The sequence below is a fragment of the Anguilla anguilla genome, chromosome 6 (genome assembly GCF_013347855.1).
Source record: "Anguilla anguilla isolate fAngAng1 chromosome 6, fAngAng1.pri, whole genome shotgun sequence".
In the NCBI taxonomy this organism is placed as follows: Eukaryota; Metazoa; Chordata; class Actinopteri; order Anguilliformes; family Anguillidae; genus Anguilla; species Anguilla anguilla.
In genome coordinates, this window is record NC_049206.1 from 8,803,148 (window position 1) to 8,821,833 (window position 18,686).

General features: G+C 52.6%; 1 protein-coding gene across 8 annotated transcripts in view; it reads left to right on the plus strand.

The window, feature by feature from the left end:
- The window catches only part of rnf220a (ring finger protein 220a), a 181,345-nt gene extending 162,952 nt beyond the window's left edge, over positions 1-18,393 (plus strand). For 4 of the 8 annotated variants that reach the window (XM_035423650.1, XM_035423651.1, XM_035423655.1 and 1 more), the window contains 6 exons: positions 84-139; positions 804-903; positions 9,494-9,602; positions 11,608-11,772; positions 12,038-12,112; positions 17,163-18,393. In XM_035423650.1, coding sequence (XP_035279541.1) covers positions 84-139; positions 804-903; positions 9,494-9,602; positions 11,608-11,772; positions 12,038-12,112; positions 17,163-17,234 — 577 coding nt within the window. In that variant the 3' untranslated portion in view covers positions 17,235-18,393. The remainder of the gene's footprint in view (positions 1-83; positions 140-803; positions 904-9,493; positions 9,603-11,607; positions 11,773-12,037; positions 12,113-17,162) is intronic. The other 4 variants (XM_035423653.1, XM_035423656.1, XM_035423657.1 and 1 more) reach the window with 1 other exon arrangement.
- The last annotated feature ends 293 nt before the right edge of the window (positions 18,394-18,686 follow it).

Sequence of the window (18,686 nt, forward strand, 5' to 3'; positions counted from 1 at the left end):
TCACCCTCCCCCCAAAATTACTCCTCTCTCTCCCACCGGCACGTTAGAGACCTTACGCTAACCTGCCCGTCTTTGTCTTACAGCGGTGGGACTCCCTCCAACAGGATAGCGGCAGAGTTCTCCAAGTGGGCCAGTGATGGTGAGTACAAGATGGCAGCTCTTCCTCAGCTGGAGCCGTAGGACCAAACGAGAAATTATACTGGCATCAGAATACAAAACAGTCCTTCAGTGTCTATTCGCTGCAGAATAGGAGAAAGCTTGGCTGTTTTTTTTTTGTTGTATTTATTAGTGGCTAATATGCAAATGATATTTGATCTCTTTTTGTGCTAGACCTGGTGTGTGTAAAGTATTGTTTTGCTTTCATTATCTTATTTCTTCCACTCTTGTCTTAAGAGAGGGAACATAATTCAGAGACAGATTTTTTTCTTCTATTGTTTCTGTTATTTTCTGTCACTGCAAGGTTTGCAAGTGTTGACTCTTTTGAGGAAGTGTTCAGGAAGCAAAGCTGATTGTGATCACCTCTCTCTTTTTCTCTCTCTCCCCCTTCCTCTCTCTCTCCCCCTCCCTCCTTCCGCCCCCCTCTCTCTCTCTCTCCCTCCCTCTCTCTCCCCCTCCCTCTCTCTCTCTCTTTCTCCCCTTCCCTCCGTCTCTCTCTCTCTCTCCCCCTTTCTCCCCCTTCCTCCCTCTCTCCCCTCTCTCCCTCTCTCTCTCCCCCCCCTTCCTCCCTCTCTCTCTCTCTCTCTCTCTCTCTCTCCCTCCTTCCGTCCCCCTCCCTCTCTCCCTCTCTCTCTCTCTCTGTGCAGAGATGCCCTCCACGAGTAATGGGGAGAGCAGCCAGCAGGACGCGAGCGCCAGTTCCTCAGCCTCCACACAGAGGACCTGTAAAAACAGCGACATTGAGAAGTGAGCACAGTGACCTTCTGTAAAACGCAGACCTGCGGAGATATGTGTACACACGCACACTTACACACCCACCAACAACCACACACACACACACACACACACACACACACAAACCCACACGCAGATGTGTGCTGCTAAGACACCCACACTCAAAGCCTCACATGCCCACACACAGTGTGCATGTTTCCTGTGCACAAACGCTCACCCAGGCTGCCTGGAGGGGATGTTCAGACTAATGGAAGCGCAGCGGAAGCATCAGGAACTTCAGAACGCTGCTTTGAGGAGAATAACGCTGACGCGTTTCCCCATCCCGCCGCGTGGTTCCCATCCCGCCCGTACCCCGCCCCGCGGGTCCCATCGCACCCCTACCCCGCCCCGCGGGTCCCATCGCACCCCTACCCCGCCCCGCGGTTCCCTTCGCACCCCTACCCCGCCGCGCGGGTCCGAGCTGGAGCCTCATTGGCAGGCGCTGAGCGGAAGCTTGCTGGGCTCATAAATTATGCATTCTGTGTAGTCTGCCCCCCCCCCCCCCCCCCCGCCCCCCGGCGTCTGTGCTGCCTGCAGAGGAAGCGCGCCTCATTCTGGGGTTTGATCACAGGGAGGGTCTGCCGCTATCGATCCCCAGCAGCGCTCTGTCTCCCTGACACCCGGAGAGAGCGCTACAGGAATCTTAACACCCGCCTGCTTTTAGGTGTTCCACAACACCCCCCCCCCCCCTCCTCTCCACCGCCCCCCGCACCCCTGAGCATTCTGGGTCAGCCACTGCATCCTCAATCTATTCTTGTGGCACTCAGCAGTGTGCTGTAGGTTTGCATGCTAACTGCTGCTATCAGTTGTGGTATCGATGGCTTGGCATCCACTGTGCTCACCAGCTGAGCCTGTGTGTAAGTGCTTTTGTGAGTCACTTTATGTAGCTACATATGGAACTCAGGCCAAAAAAAGAAGTATGTATATATGAAATACTGTATATACTCTGTACTAGATTCTGTCTACTGTGTAGGGAAATGATGAGCACTAGATACTCACCTAGCTTGTAAGTAAATGGCGATTGCTAGGTGCTGTGTAGTTAGTAATTACATGGTGCACTAGGTACTGTGTAGTGCATTGGTGAATGTTGAGTAAGGACGGGCTGAACAGTCTGTTGTTTGTGCTCTGTTTGTGAGCATTGCCTACCCTGTGTTAACGTCACGCTGCAGAGGGAGCCTTTGCCAGTTTGGCGAGAGCCGGCGGTCGCCGCTGGGAACAGGCCCCTCCCCCCGCGGGGGAGGTCTCTGGCAGCCGCCTGCAGCGGATAACATTTGAATAACCTGAGCGAGTTAAAGGGCACCCCCTCATTCCCTCATCTCCCCGTCCTCATCCATATTCGCTGACAAGCGCGCGCCCAAAACAATTTCCAGGAGAGGGGGGGGGGGCGGGGGTGTGCAGGAGCCGGCGCGGGCCCTCTGCGCCCCCGCGGCCCCGGCGAACGGGTAATTGGGGTCAGAGCGCAGCGACCGGGCGAGGACGGGGGCCAAATGTGTTGTTTGGTCGGTTACCGCGGCGAGCCTGCCGCTGCCACGGCTCCCCCCCGTCCCCGTCCCCCCCCGTCCCCGTCCCCGTCCCCGGCTCCGTCTCCCCCTCCCATCTCCTGCAGGCCACAGGTCGGCGACTGCGCTCCACCGCCCCCGCCCGGCCTCCATTCCGGCTCCGCTTATCCTCCCATCTCCTGCAGGCCACAGGTCGGCGACTGCGCTCCGCTGCCCCCCGCCCGGCCTCCATTCCGGCTCCGTTTATCCTCCGTTGGCCTCTAACCGGGCCGGGGATCCGTAACCAGTGCTGACCGAGCGAGCGTTTGCGCGGTCCCGACCGTTCCAGGTCCCGCCTCGTAGGGCCACTCCCGAAACGAGGGGCGGTAAACGAGGGGCCCGCGATAAGCCGTTAGCTTATTGTCGCGCGATTTCCCTTTCCCGCCGTCCGGCTCCCGATAAGCCGTTTCCTCCATCGATTTTCATTCAGGCTCCATTGGCCCTCCTCGGCTGGGGGGATAAAGGGAGCTGGTCCCGAACTGTGCACCTGTGAAACAGTATCGCACACTTTGGAGCATTTAGCGTGTAAGAGGACCACAGACATTTAAAGCCCCCAATCCGGCCTTTCCCCCCCCGCACTGCCCCACTTACCCCCCTACCCCACACTCCAGCCCCCCCCCCCCCCCCCCCGTTTGACCCTGGGGAGCGTCATTTAAATGAATCAATGGCACCTTCTCCACAATTAGTGAGGCCCATATTAAATAGCAGGCAGGATAAAGGATGGCAAATGAGCAGCAGGGCCGGGGATTTATTGATTGGCCGTGAGCGCGCTGTGGGCACGCTCTGCCCCCCTCCCGCGTGTGTGCCCGGGGTGTGTAGGGTGTTTGGAGGGGGTTAAAAGTGTGTGTGTGTGTGTGTGTGTGTGAGAGAGAGAGAGGTTGTGTATGTGAAAGTGTGTGCATATATGTGTGTGTGTAGATAGGTGTGTTGTTGGTGTGTGTGTGTAGATGGGTGTGTGTGTGTGTGTATGTGTGTTGTAGATGTGTGTGTGTTGTAGGTGTGTGTGTGGTAGATAAGCTCCAGTGTGTGGTGATCACTGCTGGGGCCACCGTTTCCACTACAGGAGCCTGACAGCTCAGATTGATTCATCTGTTCCCTCAGAGCCCCCCCCCTCGTCCCCCCTCCCCAGCCGCTCAGAGTCCCTGCAGAACGGTGCGGGGGCTCTAAGTGTTTTAGCCTGCAGGGGCATGACTCACTGTGGCCACGCGCTGTCTGACAGAGAGGAAACAAAGGAGCGGGGGGGGGGGCTCCTGGGGAGGGGGGGCTCCCGTTCGGCGGTATTAGAGTCGTCCCAGACGTGACGCACCCCCGCTTTTATTTAATATCTGCCCTAATGCCGCTCCCGAGCGGGGCCCGGCTCCCCCCGTCCCGCATCCCCTCTCCCCTCTCTCCCCCCGGTCCCGTGCCCCGTCTCAGGTACGCCGCCCCCCCCCCCCCCCTCCCACGTCAGCCCGGGTTTCGCCATCCAGCGCCGGATTGGACACGATGTTTCAATTATGTATGGGAGGGCTAAATAAATGCGTGATGACATCGACGCGCGATGACATCATTAATCAGATTTGGGGTGATTTATGGCACCACGCTTGCAGATGCATCTTTTTTAGGAGGGGGGCATTAATCGTCTTGGATGCATGTTTGCTTATATATATATACCTGTTAAAGGTGTCTTTTATGTTTTTATTTGTCTTAATAGAGAAATATTTGCAGAATACACACCCTTGTTGTGGGGACCGAAAGTCCAGCATTTGCCATTTTCATTTAGCCTGTCAGAAGCGCAATGGTGTTTTAAGGTATTGTTGACAATCCGCTTCCATACTGAAAACTGTAAATTATTAAAGTTTAAACAAGCTGGCAACTCCAACATTTTTATTTTTTATTTTTTACTATTTTTCTCATTTGCTGGGTTGGTGTGCATCATTTTCGAAAGTTAGTCCATATGGTAGAGTTGCAAAAAAATGGGCTTACATTTGTTTTTCAGATGTGTGAAAGGCTTTTTTAAAACACTGAGAGTGAGAAAAAAATATTTTCAGTGCTTTGAAAAAAGCTGCCGGGAGTCAGTGAAGTGTGTGTTTAAGGTGTGTGTGTCTGTTTGTGTGTGTGTGTGTGTGTGTGCGTGCGTGCGTGCGTGTTTCTGTGTGTGTGTGCGTCTGTGTGGTATCCCAGGTGTCTAATGATCTCCTCATCCTGGGCTTGTTCTGTGGCCCCTGCTCTTTCCCCACAAGATGAATGAGACTTCCTGTGCCAGCTGCGTGATTGCCGCTAAATTTCGTGCTCGGCTTGAAAAAAATGGCCGAGATTTCGATGTGGCTCGGCGAATAATTGAATCTGTCCTCAATTTCTAAATGATGAATCTCAACCTCCCTCCCTCCCTCCCTCCCTCCCTCCCTCCCTCACTCACTCCCCTCCTCCCTGGCTTCCTCTCCCATCGCTCCATCTCCCAGAAACTACTGTGAAAGATGGGCCCCTTTATTCTAAAGCTGTATCCAGCCCTGCGTCTCAGTCTTCTTCCTGTCCTCCTGTAGGGCTCCATCTTCATTAAGAGGTGTCAGCTGGCTTTTGGCTGTGACTGGCGGTAGGAAGTGGCCGTAGAAACAGTAGTTCCCACTCGCTCACCGAGTGAGTGAATAGCTCTGGTAGTAATGACGTTTCGCCACTAGAGGGCCACTGCAACGTAGCAAGAGTTCTCGCTAAAATAATACAGCTTAATCATAGAGTTGGCTTGGTGCGATCAATCTAACGTAAACGTAATTATACACTCTCGTGGACTTTTAACAGCGCCTGTTGTCTTTTTAAATGTCCTTTGAGTTTTAAAACTGTGAACCAAAAAATTCAAATTCAGCACTTCAGATTCCGATTTTCTACAGTGAAGAAGGTTAAATGCAGTATGGCAGTCTGGCACTGCCATTTCCTAAAGTAGCTGTTAGTCGGCATCGATGCAGAACTGCACGGATCTGATGCAGCTCAACTACGTTCCAGGACTAGCAGACGTGGGCTAAGCAGACGTGGGTTTCGTGGCCCCAGGTTAGCAGACGCAGCCTTAGCGTACACCGGGTTAGCAGCCGCAGGGTTAGCCTCCGGGGTCCAGAGATTGAGGAGCAGGCAGGCAGCTCTCAGGCGCCTCTCTCTCAGTCCCGGCAGCTCAGAGAGGAGCGGGGAGCGCTGGCCAGAGCGCCGCACAGCGCAGATTAGGATCAGGGGCTGATGGAGACGGACGGGAGGTGAGCGGCGGCGGCGTAGCACCAGATTAGCATCATAGCGCCAGATTAGCATCGCGCGTTCGCGCCGCGCCGCGGCTGCCTCTTTGTTTCACCGTATCGGATCTCTGCGCCCGCCGGACCCCGCCACGCCCGCAGCGCGTGTCAGATTTCACGCCTCCTCGGCCCTCTGATGCCCAAAAACATCCACAGCAGGACAGCAGGGCGTACCTCGTTGCTCCGAGAGGACGTCCGATGCTAATAGAACGCTAAATCCGCTGGGATTCCGGGCCTTCTTTAGGCTGGCTTTAGGGATATGACGGGAGATTTTATTCATTCATTTATTTATTTATTCTGAAAGGTCTGTAATGGGTTTAAAGTTTGGGCTTGACTCTCAGAGCTCCCGGTGTTGTTGAAGAGAAGGTGTGCAGAGGCGATTCACTGTCCTGTAAGGGCACTCCCAGGAGTTGTGCCCCCCCACCTTGTGTACCCACTGGACTCAGTATGAGGTGAAGAGGGGGAACTGTGCGCCTGTTGCCCGTTCAAACCAAACTCTGTTCTAGAGACTCGGACTGCCATTGAATCACAAGACTGTCATCCTTGGCCCAGTCTGTCAGCCCTGAGTCTCAGTGTAGATGAGAATGCATCCCAGGGCAGTGACATCACCTCATCTCCCCTCTTTGCTTGAACGCCTAACAAACCGGTCCACATAAACGGGGGGTTACCTGCTCCTCCTGATTGGTGTAAATGAAAGCCCCCCCCCCCCCTTTCAGGAAATGAGATTACATTCGGAATGCGGCCTGCTATAAATCCCTGAGCGATGAATATTCATCAGAAAAAGAAAAAAAGCTGGAGTGGGAGGCTGGCTTTTTGTTTACGGGAAAAGTTTACTTATTGCGCTGCCCGTCGCGGCGGACCAGCGGTGATTTATGAACCCCGTAAAGTCCGGCAGCTTCCACCGCGCCCAGCGTGGAGTGCAGAGCGCAGAGCGCAGAGCGCAGGGGACAGTGCGGCCGCGGCTCCGTAAGCGAGCACGCTAATCAGCGCTAAATGCTTTTTTACGAGCTCCTCGCAAACAAGGGCCGATGTAAAAGGATTACAGACAGGGGCGCTGATTGGACTCGGGGGTAGTGGCCCTGCTCTGTCATTGGCCAAGGACCCCGCCCCGGCGTCTCACCGCCTTTTTAACGGTGCGGCGCGTGTTCGGGAGCGTGTGAGGTCAGCCGCTAAAAATCCCCCCCCCCGTCCCCCCCCCCCCGCGGTACCCTCCCGTAAGGAGCTGGTTAATAACCTGGATCCCTCGGGCATTAGGGGCGGGGGCGAACGCATCGCATCCCTCACGCATCGCCGCGGGGGCGAAACAGCTGCTCGAACGCCCCCAGCTGTGGAGGGAGGTGTAATGTGGTGGATCTGATTGGGGGTTGGTGAGGTACTGAGAGCGCTAATTCAGAATGTTATCACAGAATCTTTGGTGATGTACATTTAACAAATAGCTGATATATATATATATTAAAATTAAAACATTAAAATGTTATTATAATAAACCACTTAAAAGGGAATTCAAAATAAGATGTGTAAGTGCAGTTTGGTAAATGGCAGGAATAGCTTTGAATGCGATTGGAAACCAGGCAAATTCACTGTAGTGCATGTCTGTGATCTCCATGGTGCCACCATTGGTAGCCATTGAGGAAAGTCCCTTTATCTAAGACTAGCTTCAACTCCACTGTTGGCTTTCCTACAGCCTCTTCCAGTATTTTAAGTGTGAGGTGTGTGTGTGTGTGTGTGTGTGAGTGTGTGTGTGTGAGTGTGTGTGTGTGAGTGTGTGTGTGTGAGTGTGTGTGTGTGTGTGAGTGTGTGTGTGTGAGTGTGTGTGTGTGTGTGTGAGTGTGTGTGTCTGAGTCAGGGGCCCTAATGGAGTGTGTGTGTGTTCTCACGCCTCCGTGATTAGGCTTGGCAGTTAGGTGACAGGTGTACCATCGGTCTGGGCCAAACACAAAAGAAGCTCCCTACCCCCCCCCCCCCCAAGACATCCTTCAGTCGCGCGTTGACAAATGGCTCCCCCCCTCACGCGCGCACACGCACGCGATGGTTCCGGGATGCAGTAATTACAGCGTATCGGTGTTAATGGATTCCATCACACGCAGGACCCCGCCGTCCACACAAGACCGTCCCCGCTCTCATAATTAATTTTTTTTCCCCTCCCTCCCTGAGGAATACTTTATGTAATTATTTTTTTCTAATTAATGTCCCTTAGCTAATGGCGCTCACTGAGAAATGGCGGGTTCAGTGGCGGTGTTTTCGGGGGGACCAGTGAGTAAATTGCGGGACGGGGCGGCGCGGGTTAGCGTAAGAGCAGATATTGGTTTTCAGGGTGGGGGGGGGGCACGTTATAGGCAACGGGGAGACCGCCGTCGCCCGTCACTTTAATGAAAGGTGATTGGTTGTGTTCCGCGGGGCGCGGTCCTGCGCTCCTGATGAAACGCACGGAGAGCTTTAGCGATGCGGTCCGCGTCGTCGCGGGTTACGTCTGTTTGTGCGTCCGCCCTGGAGGACCGGCGACCTGACATTTTGTCCCGCCGGCCTCGGGGAGGGCTCTGCCATTTTGCGTCGCGACTTCGGGGAGCGGCGCGTCCGCGAATGGGACCGGGGGGGGGGGGGGGGGGGGGGACCGCAGGACCTCTCTGACAGAATGCAGCCTCGCTCCATCTCCTTCAGAGAAGGCTGGCTTGTATGAGTGCAGTTCTCCAGCTTTAAGGTGTCCGCCCTGATTGGCTGGCTCGTAGCCGCGTGCCCGTCCCGGTCGGGGGGGGGGGGGCTCGCCGGCTTTCCCCTCCATCTCGTCACGGAGCGCGAGCAGGTAGTAAAAAGCTAGCGTGCGGAACGGCATGGCGGCTAATCAGAGAGCGGCGGGGCGATGGCGGATCAATAGGGGACTGTAGATCAGTGCTCCATCTGGCTGGAAAATCACCCGATCACCATAAGCATCTCGCCAGCTGCTTTGTCCGACAATCGATGGCGGGGGGTATTGATTTAGTTATTGCAAGTTCATATGCTGGAGACAGTGTTAAATATACATTTACTAGCAGGGGGGCATTAATCAGGGAAAATTTAGTAAGGGGTTGGAGAGCGGCGGGAAGGCGACAGCTGTTATTCCGGGGTCAGGGAGAGGCCCCAGCAGCGCTGAACGCGCTGTGCTCACGTACTGAGCTGCGCTCACAGGTTATCTCTACTGAACACTTCTTAGAGAACCAGTCTCTACTGAAGCCTTTTCACTGATCCAGTCTCTGTGGAACACTTGTTACAGAGACCGTGTCTCTACTGAACACTCCTTACAAAATTAGTAAACTGAACACTTATTACGGAGTTACTGTACTGAACACTTCTTGTAGAGTCAGTCTACTGCATACTCCTTACAGATCCCATCCCTACTGAAGACTCCTTACAGAGCCTGTCTCTACTGAACACTTCATGCAACGTCAGTCTCTACTGAACACTCCCTACAGAGCCAGTCTCTATTGAACACTCCTTACAGAGCCTGTCTCTACTGAACACTTCATGCAGAGGCAGTCTCTACTGAGCACTACTTACAGTGCCAGTCTCTATTGAACACTACTTATGCGCTGTATAAAGCCTGTAAATCTTCTGAATATGCATGTCACATAACGGTTACATGAAGAGTGGGGCTATTATACACGCACTAACTAACTACACAAATTTCTGTGGATGTGTGATACAAACCTCTCTGGAATTCACAACAACAGGATTATGGTTTCATGAGATGATTTTGTGAATGAAATTGGACGTCCTGTAACTGGTGTTCTGTCCCGGCAGGATCACGGAGGACTCGACCGCGACCACTTTAGAAGCACTAAAGGCCCGCATTCGGGAGCTGGAGAAGCAGATCCTCAGAGGGGACCGATATAAGTGTCTAATCTGCATGGTAAGAATCCCTTCTCTATTCTACCTGTGTGTGTTAAACCGTCTGAGTGCTCGTCTTTCTGTCCACGCCTATGCTTCTGTCCGTCTGTCTCTGCGATACTAGAGCCCGAATGGCGGCCGTTCTGTCTTTTTCTCTGTGCGATGCTAGAGCCTGAATGGCGGCCATTCTGCCTGTCTCTCTGTGCGATACTAGAGCCTGAATGGCGGCCATTCTGCCTGTTTCTCTGTGCGATACTAGAGCCCAAATGGCGGCCGTTCTGTGGCTCTCTGTGTGATACTAGAGCCCGAATGGCGACCGTTCTGTCTCTCTCTGTGCGATACTAGAGCCCGAATGGCGGCCGTTCATGTGTAAAAGCAGCACAGTCGGAGGGCCCTCAGCATGCTAACGGTACCGATGACTGACGCTGTTCAGATGAGGCCTGCAGGATGAGCCCGTGGGCAGACTTTGAGATTTCACAGTTTAACTCCTCTCACAGCCTGCAACAGCCTTTTCTACACGACGCCAAGAGCCACGTTTAAATCCTGAGCTCTTTAACTGCCATTTTCTCTACTCTAAAATCAGAAAACTCAAAGCAGTGCTTGGGAGTGAAGACCAACATTTTCTTTTTTTTTTCAGTACTTGTGTGAGCTAAAATCCCTCAGCTCAGCTTTTGAACCAAATTACACTTCACTCCAAGTGGGGCTTTGTCACGATGGGAAAAGTATGATTAATGTCTGACAACATGCAGACATGGAGACCCAGAGTTTGCACAGCGAGTGAGCCGTGTTTTCTGTGCAGGCTGTGGAATTCTCATTCAGGCCGAGAGAGAGAGAGAGAGACAGACGGTGTGTGAAGGCTGGAAGGTTTGCTGTTGAAACTTGAAAAGACGGCAGAGTCTTCCTGTTGAGTCCTTCTTGGCTTGGCCCGCGCGCCGCGGGGCCTGTATTTCTGAGCCATATGAAAGCGCGGCTGCCTCTGCCTGCAGAATGTAAGCGTTATGAAGGGGACTAAAGGCCCCGCCGACTAATTCCTGTGGACCCTTTTTCGGGAAACCACCAACATCTGAGTGGACAGCAGCCATCTCAGATCTTCCATCATCTTTGCACCTTGACACAGGACCCTTCTCTTGTCCCTCTGGGTCTGTTGTGAGTCGTGAGCAATTTGAAAGTTGGATGGAGTGTCCGTCTGAATGCCTGGCAAGGGTCTACTGCAGTAGTGCAGGGGGGGGCCAACCCTTGTCCTGGGGAGCCGCGGGGTTGGCTGGTTTTTGTTTTCACCTAAAGTACAACAGCCACTTAGACCAAAGAAACCAGGTGCGATGAGTTATCTGTGTAATTGACTGCTTTAATTGATCAATTAAATGCTGAGTAAAAAAAAAAAAGAAAAACAGCAGACCCTGCAGCTCTCCAGGACCTGGGTTGGCCACCCCTGATCTACTGGCTCATCCCCCAAGACGTTGCCAAACTGCAACAGCCTGGCATTCCCTTCAAAGCGCGAGAAATACCAGTAAGCCGTAGTTTTTATTACAAAACCTTCAAAAGCAGGGTTTTTTATTCATGAATGAATCTCCAGACATGAGAAACCATCTGCTCAGCAGGCCTGGGTCATCAGTGGATCTCTACCACCTCCTGGTGTTCCCCTGGTGTATTGCAGGCACCTCTATCACATCTCAGACCGACGGATTAACCAGATTGCTCCTCCAAAGAACTACAGAAATGGCGGGTTCATCCAAAAGTGATTACGCAGCGATTATTCACCATTAAAAATTACACTCACAGGAAAAATTCAGAACAGAATAAATCTGAGAAAGCCGAGAACTTGCTTCAGCAGGAACTCGACCCGGTAACCCATAGCGACCTGGTAACCCGTAGCGACCTGTCTCTTGACATGTGCCCGTGGGTGTACCCTGTGTCCTCTGCGTGTGTATGCACGTGCTTGTGTGTCCGTGCGTGTGTACGTGTGTGTGTGTGTTTGCTTTCAGCCGCCACATTCTTGTGCTCAGTGCCGCTCTTCGAATTCCTTCCAGAGGAAGCGTTTCCAAACAGGGGCTGAAGACAAGAATCTGGGCCCGGCGTGGCTGCAGCCCGAGCGGCGGGAGAGCGCCAAGCCCCTCCCGCTCAGCATTTACTGTTTGTATAGAGGCTACGTAGTCAGCTGCGGCGGGAGGAAGCGGACGCTCCCGGCCCGGAGGGTAAGCCTCTGTGTGCCGCCGTGGCCACCGGCTGCTGGCTGCCTGTGGCTTTTTTTGGCGCTCGTGCTGGATGCTTCTCTCTGTGGTCCCGTCCCGTCCCCGTGTCGTGCCCGTGACCGTGACCGTGACCGTGAGTTGTTAGCATGCGTTGGGGCCTGTCGCGCGGCATCAAATCAACGACGTTTGTTTTTTTTTTCCCCTTTCCTCTCTCTTTCTTTCTCTTTCTCTCTTTCTGTCTTTCTATCTTCTGGTTCCCCTTTGACAGGAGTCCTACACCATGCCCCTAGCCTCCATTCAGTGCTGGCACGTTCACTGTGAGGAATGCTGGCTGCGGACTCTGGTAAGACCGCCCCCCTCTGGCCGTTTAGCGTAATGCAGCGCCATTACTTACGATTCACCCTTTTATCACGTGCACAGTTTCACAAAGGGGTATGAAGGGCTAATTCACATCTTATGTAATCAAGGCCGGCTGTGACATGTATTTGAATCTTCTGTAGTACATTATATGGTGTTTCATATATATTACATCCACTTAAGCCGCGTTTCCACCAAAATTACCCGGAACTTTCAGTCCCAGGAACTACTTTACCAGGAACTAAAAGGTTCCTTCAGCCAATGGTTGTCTGCGTTTCCACCGGGGTCTAAAGTACCGCGAAGATTAGGCAAATTAGCCCACTGACGTTGTCGTCGGTCCATCTGTCATATTTCTTCTGTAACCCCATACTACCACCGACGTAGCCTACATTATTTTCTAATAACCGGGACAGCCCGGAGGGGTTTATTCCACTTATATACAACGGGTTACCAACAATGACTATATATGGTTACTTTTGTTTTTATTGATTTTCATATATCCTCTCAAACACATTCATTAACAGCAGAAAACATGCACACGTTGTAAACAATTTGCTGTTTGATTACTTTCTCGTCGTCAATTCCATATAGGCTAATGGCAAAATGACAAGAATAGAACGAAAACTCGGACTTGCGTGAAAATGTAAATTAGTAGTGGTACAGCCACCGTTTGCTTTCCTTCGAAGTTACTGCTAGCCGAGCAGCGAAGTGTGCCGTCCAGATGCGAACCATGCACCATAAATTAGTCCATAGTCTTCCTGGTCTTTTCGTGGAATTGAAAAATGGCAGTAAAATTGAGTAAAATTACGGCAGTCTGAAAAAGCTAAAGGGAAGATTACTAGAATTAACCTGTTATTTTACCCGGATAAAAAGTGCGGAAGGTGATTTCCAGTTTGCTTGTACTGTATCACCAATGTTAATTATGCAGAACTACCGCATACCTCACATAACTGTATCAAACGTTTTGAGTCAATTACAACGGGCTAACAAAGAAAATCCGGAAGAAAATATTCAGCAACCGAATTAATCCGTTTGAATGTTTTGGTAGCCTACGTAATATGCTGTCCCAGAACGAATGCTTAGCATTGTATAAAACGAATACTAAAGCAAGAAAAGAACAGAAGAGCACACGTTATAATTCCAAGACGTTGACAGGCTATAACCAAAAGTAGGCTACTGCGCCGCATAACATACAAGTTTGATTTGAAGTTATTATGAAAATAAATTGGTTTGCCGCTGCATATTTTCAAACATGGCGGGTAATGGCGGAAAATAAATACAACACAAATGCTACGAGTACTCGACCAATCAGAAATGTTCAGCGCTGCAAGCTCCACCCAAAAGGTTCCTGTACTTTCGGAAAGTACTACCCCCCGAGCAGGAACGTTTTGGGGGGTAAAACAAAGCCCCCAGAACTACATTTAGACCCTAGTTCCTGCGGTGGAAACGCACTGAGTTCCTCAAAAGGTTCCTAGTTCCGGGGTATAGTTCCTGCGGTGGAAACGCGGCTATACATGCAAATTCCTGTAACACTACATTAGTGTAATGGTGTGTGTGTGTGTGTGTGTGTGGTGGGTAGGTGGGGCGGGGGATTGGGGGGTCTGCACACAGCCAGTGAAAGGGATCTGGCTCTGGAGTTACCCCAGGAAGAGGTTATAATCAGCACTCTCACTTCCAGTCCCCTAACACCAGCCCCTTAACAATAGCCCCCTAACACATCCAGACGCTTAATAGAAATCCTCAAGTGTGCTGCCCGCCTCTTGGCTGGAGTCTCGCCTCTTTTTTGGTTTTGTGTTTCAGTAGCCCCCCCTGTCCTGTGCCCCCAGGGGTGCGCACGTGCGTTACTGCCCGTTCTGCCGGGACACACGGAGGCGATTAATAAGAGAGAGAGCGCTCATCTGTTCCCCAGCCCCGCTCCCTTACACACACATTAAATAAGCCCCCTTTCCTTAATCACAGAAGCCCACTGTTTGGAAGGGGGAGGGTGGCGGGTGGCGGGTGGCGGTTGGCGGGTGGGAGGGGCCTCACCGCCCGCCGCCGCAGCAGCAGCCGCGCGTGCTAATGGAGCCATTACAGCGCCCCCCGGAGGCGGCATTAAAGCCGCGCGGCGGGGCTCCCCGTGTCCTGATCAAAGGAAACGTGCGTAACCTGGTTACCGCCGCCCCCCCCTCCCTCCCTCGCCAGTTTAATAGAGCGCGGCGGCGGTGTTAGCGGTGTTAGCGGCGGCTGGCGCGCAATGTGAGGGCCCAGGGCCGCGCCCCGCTCTCATTAAAATCAGGTAAACCCCACCCCCCCCCTTTGTTTTACACAGAGGGGGGAGGACCGTCACCTCTTTAATGGGGTGGGGGTCCGAGCATGGAGGCCGCATGAGGGGGGGTTAGGGGGGTACGTGCGGGAGTGTGGTGCATTTTAGCGCTGAAACCAGGCAGAAGAGTCTTTAACTTCGGCCGTTTATGAACATCAGACTCTCCCCCCGGCTGCTGACGGTTGATCCGGGCATTATACAAGGCTTCCCAATCCCGATCCTCGCAGCGGTCTGGGCTGCGCTCTGGTGTTCAGAACGCGTCAGCACCGCTCTGGTGTTCAGGGCGTGTCGGCGGGACGCTCTGGTGTTCAGCCGCGGTGTTTCTGAGCGCGCTCTAGGACTAGGACGGAGTGTAGCACAGTGGGTAAGGAACTAGACTTGTAACCGAAAGGTCGTAGGTTCGATTCCCGGGTAAGGACACTGCCGTTGTACCCTTGAGCAAGGTACTTAACCTGCATTGCTTCAGCATATATCCAGCTGTATAAATGGATACAATGTAAAAATGCTTTGTAAAGTTGTGTAAGTCGCTCTGGATAAGAGCGTCTGCTAAATGCCTGTAATGTAATGTAATGCCCTCCTCCTCCTGTGGGAGGCCGAGCGGAGAAACCGTTTCTGTCTCTCTCTCCGCTCTGACCCCGCCCCGGGCCGAGCCTCTCCCAGACACCCCGGCGCGTTTTCGGGGGGGCGCGGGCGACCGCGCCGCGGCCCCAAATCCTCTTAGCGCCCGGGCGCCAGAGTTGGCGAGCGCTCGAGGACCCCCGGGCGGGGCGAGCAGGTTGGAGCCGCCGCTGTTTCGCGAACAGGTGTCAGAGGGAACGGGATTTATACACTTCTCCCAGTGAGCCCTGTCCCAAACCCCCCTACACCCCCCCCAAACCCAACCCAAACCAGCCCCCTCCCCTTTACACACGCTGGGTCAAACACCCGCTACCTCATCCATCACCCGTCCGCTGTTAACCCACCGTCAAAATTCCGCCCGCGCCCCCTCGCACACACCCCAGGGCCCCTGTGGGAGGAGCCACGATCGCCAGGGTTATATCAGCCAATAGACTGGCTCGGCTGGCTGTGAATAACCTCCAGTGTCTGAGGTTCAGTCCATCAATGTGTCTGATCCTGTGCAAAGGTCGTCCGGGCGACCACCGCTCCGGAGTTCATGGCGGCTGCGGCCGTTGGGGGCGTGATCCGCGCCTCTGTTTGCTCAGCACACAAGCGCGCGCACGTCCCCCGCATTCTAACCCACCTGCGCAGATTCCTCTAGGAGCGCTCCACAGTCTCCGGGTTCAAACTGGCAACACCCTCCCATAGCGAATTTCTCCCTTAGAATGTTCGATGTCTGGGGTGATGGACTGTTGTATCATTGATTCGATAGCCAAGCCAGAAGGTTAGCTCCTGCTGTCCTTCTTTCCATTCTGCTTCCTAACTACAGGAAGATCTGCTTGCTGACAAGCTATCAGGGCTGCTGTATATTGCAGCTCATGAATGTTCACCGACGTGCCCCAGGACAGAGCGTCCAGTCACGTGTTGGCGATGTTAGGAATTCAAAGTGAAGTATCTGGTGGGTGTGTAGTATCTGCTCACTAAGCACCCTGGCTGAGCGCCCCGCGGTGGCTGGCAGACTGTGTGGCGGGCGGACCACACAGGCCCTGGCAGTGCGCTTCACCCTTTAATCTCAGCGGGGCGTTATTGAAGGTGGCAGAGATTCAAACGCACGCAGCGGACTCCTGGAAGAGGGCGAGGGTTCCTCACGCCCAGGGGGCCTTTGATGCCCATTAGGCGTCCTGAGCGCGCCTGTTTCAGCGTGGCCACGTCGACTGCCCAATTTAGCTTTAACGAGCTCCCTGCAGCATGTTACAGGTGTCCCGCTGTGATCCCTTCACTGCCTGCGCTTTCAGACCACGGGTGTGTTCGGCTGGTAGAGTGTTCCAGAACAACTGGTACATTTGTGACGCTGTGGATGAGAGTTGGAAGCCACCTCCAGTTAATGTGTCCCCTGACCCTGTATATTTATCTGGCGTTGTTCACTAGTTTGTTAATTAATGACTTTTAGTGACTAGCCATACATTTTTAACCATATCTAGAGTGAAAGGGATGTGCTCAAGGCATATATTGATACAGAAAAGGATTAGGGAGTGCACCATTAAATTTAAATAAATTTCAGAATGACTTTTTAAAATTTTACTTTTGAATTCCCGGTTCAGGTTTTAAAGTGTTTCAGTTCTGAGACGTGACTGGCGTGCAGAAATGGGGCTTTATGTCATCATCGGCCTGGTGAAAGGCATGCTGGGACAAAACCAGCTGCATACCGGTCACTGTTGCCAACTGGTTTGGTTTCATTCAAAAGAATTGGCAGTTAGGTTTGGCAGCTTGCTTGGTACTGAATGAGATGATTCAGCGGGCGCTGTTCCGTCCTGTGTTTCGAGCCATTCCATTCTGTCACCCGAAATGGCTTCAAGATGATACAAAATCGCAGCCATTTGTATTCATAGAAGCCCCTGCCCCCCACACACACGCACACACGCACACACACACACACACACACAAACGCACGCAGTAGCCATTAAGCCGAGTGGCCTGTGACAGTCTCAGTCTGGGCTGGAGCCTGTGACGGTCTGGGGGAACGGCCCTGTGCTGCGGAGGGGCGCTGAGCTGCATACAGAGGGGCTCATTTCGCTGGGCTGAGGGCTGAGCCTAGCGTGCGCATTTACGAGTGTCCCGTCTTCCCCCCCTGCAGGGAAACAAGAAACTCTGCCCACAATGCAACACCATCACGTCGCCGGGGGACCTCAGGCGCGTCTACTTGTGAGGAAGACGCCGGTCGGCGGTCGGCGGGCCCCCCCCCCAAACCCCACTCTCCCATCCTCTCCATCCAGTTTATATTGCTGTTTGCTGTCAGTGTATTTGAGATCTTTTTTTTTTTTTTTTTGGGAGTGGCATGGATTCTTTTTTTTTTTGTTTGTTTGTTTTTTTTTTTAAAAAGAAGCCTTTCGAGACTAAATGGAGACAGGACTCTGGTCTGTACAAAGTAAATTTCAGGGGGTGACTGTGGAAAGGCAGGCGTAGGACCAGCACCCACAGACTCCGTGTAACCCGTACTCCTCTGAGCGCGCCCCCCAACCTGACATCCCCCCCCCCCCTCACCTGGAAACCGCCCCCTCCCTGACCTCCGTCACAGCTGCCCCCTTGTAGCAGTTAAATTACTGGGCACTTTTTTGTGTTTTTGGTCTTCTCCACTCGAGTCCATTTTGTCCAGTTGTTGCCCCCCGAAATGTGAACACATGAAGTCCCCCTTTCTCCCGGCTTTGTTCCTCTGTGCCGACGAACTCGCCGCGGCTCCAAGGAGGCGTTTCCAGCCGGTGCTGTCATGGTGAAGCCCCTCCCCTTCCAGGACAAACCAGACTGTTAGCCTCTGAGCTCCGCCCCCTTCCCTGTCCTGTCCCCCCCCCCCCCGGCGAGGAGACCAGCAGGGAACAAACCTCGGCTCCCGAGCTCTCGACCAAAACCAACGACCTCACGAGGACTTTGGGAACCCCTCTCCACGCGCCGCTTCCTTCCTTGTTTCTTCCTTGCTTGTGGTGTTCTAGTGAAGTTACTCAACCAAAATTCAAAAAGCGCAGAATCAACACGTAGAGGAAGTGCGAGCACATGTAATATAGTCTGTGTATGTTTACAATGTTGTGTATAAATGGCATAGAGTTCAGACGCATACTTACACACACACACACACGTACACTCTCACCAATGTACGCGCCCACACGCACTCACACACACACACACACACAAGTATGTATTAAAGTTTTTGTTTGGGACAGCGTGGAGAGCAGGAGCAAAGGAGGACATTTAAAATGGCGGATAAGAAAATTCTGTATTTTTAAACCTGTTGTCTTCTTGAGGTTGAAGTTAAATGTCATTGTACAGGGAGATGTCATGGTAATAAAGTACTCAAAATAGTATTCCAAGGATTAGGTGGTGTACATGTTTTTTTTATTTGAATATAAAGTTTGAAAGCTAAAGCGAAGTTTGTTTTAACGCTCTTGATTTTTCCCCCGTCTGTATAAAACACCCTCAACTGCCTTTTTTTTTTTTTCCTTTTTCTTTTTCTTTTTTAAATTGCACTCTTGTTATGTATGGTACATTCACATGTTAATCTCTCTTTTAAAAGAAAAAAAAAAAGAAAAAAAGCCTCAGCTGAGAAGTGTTTTTGTGAAGTCTGTCCAGATGTTTTTTGCTGTTAGGTTGCAAAATCTTGAAACCGAAG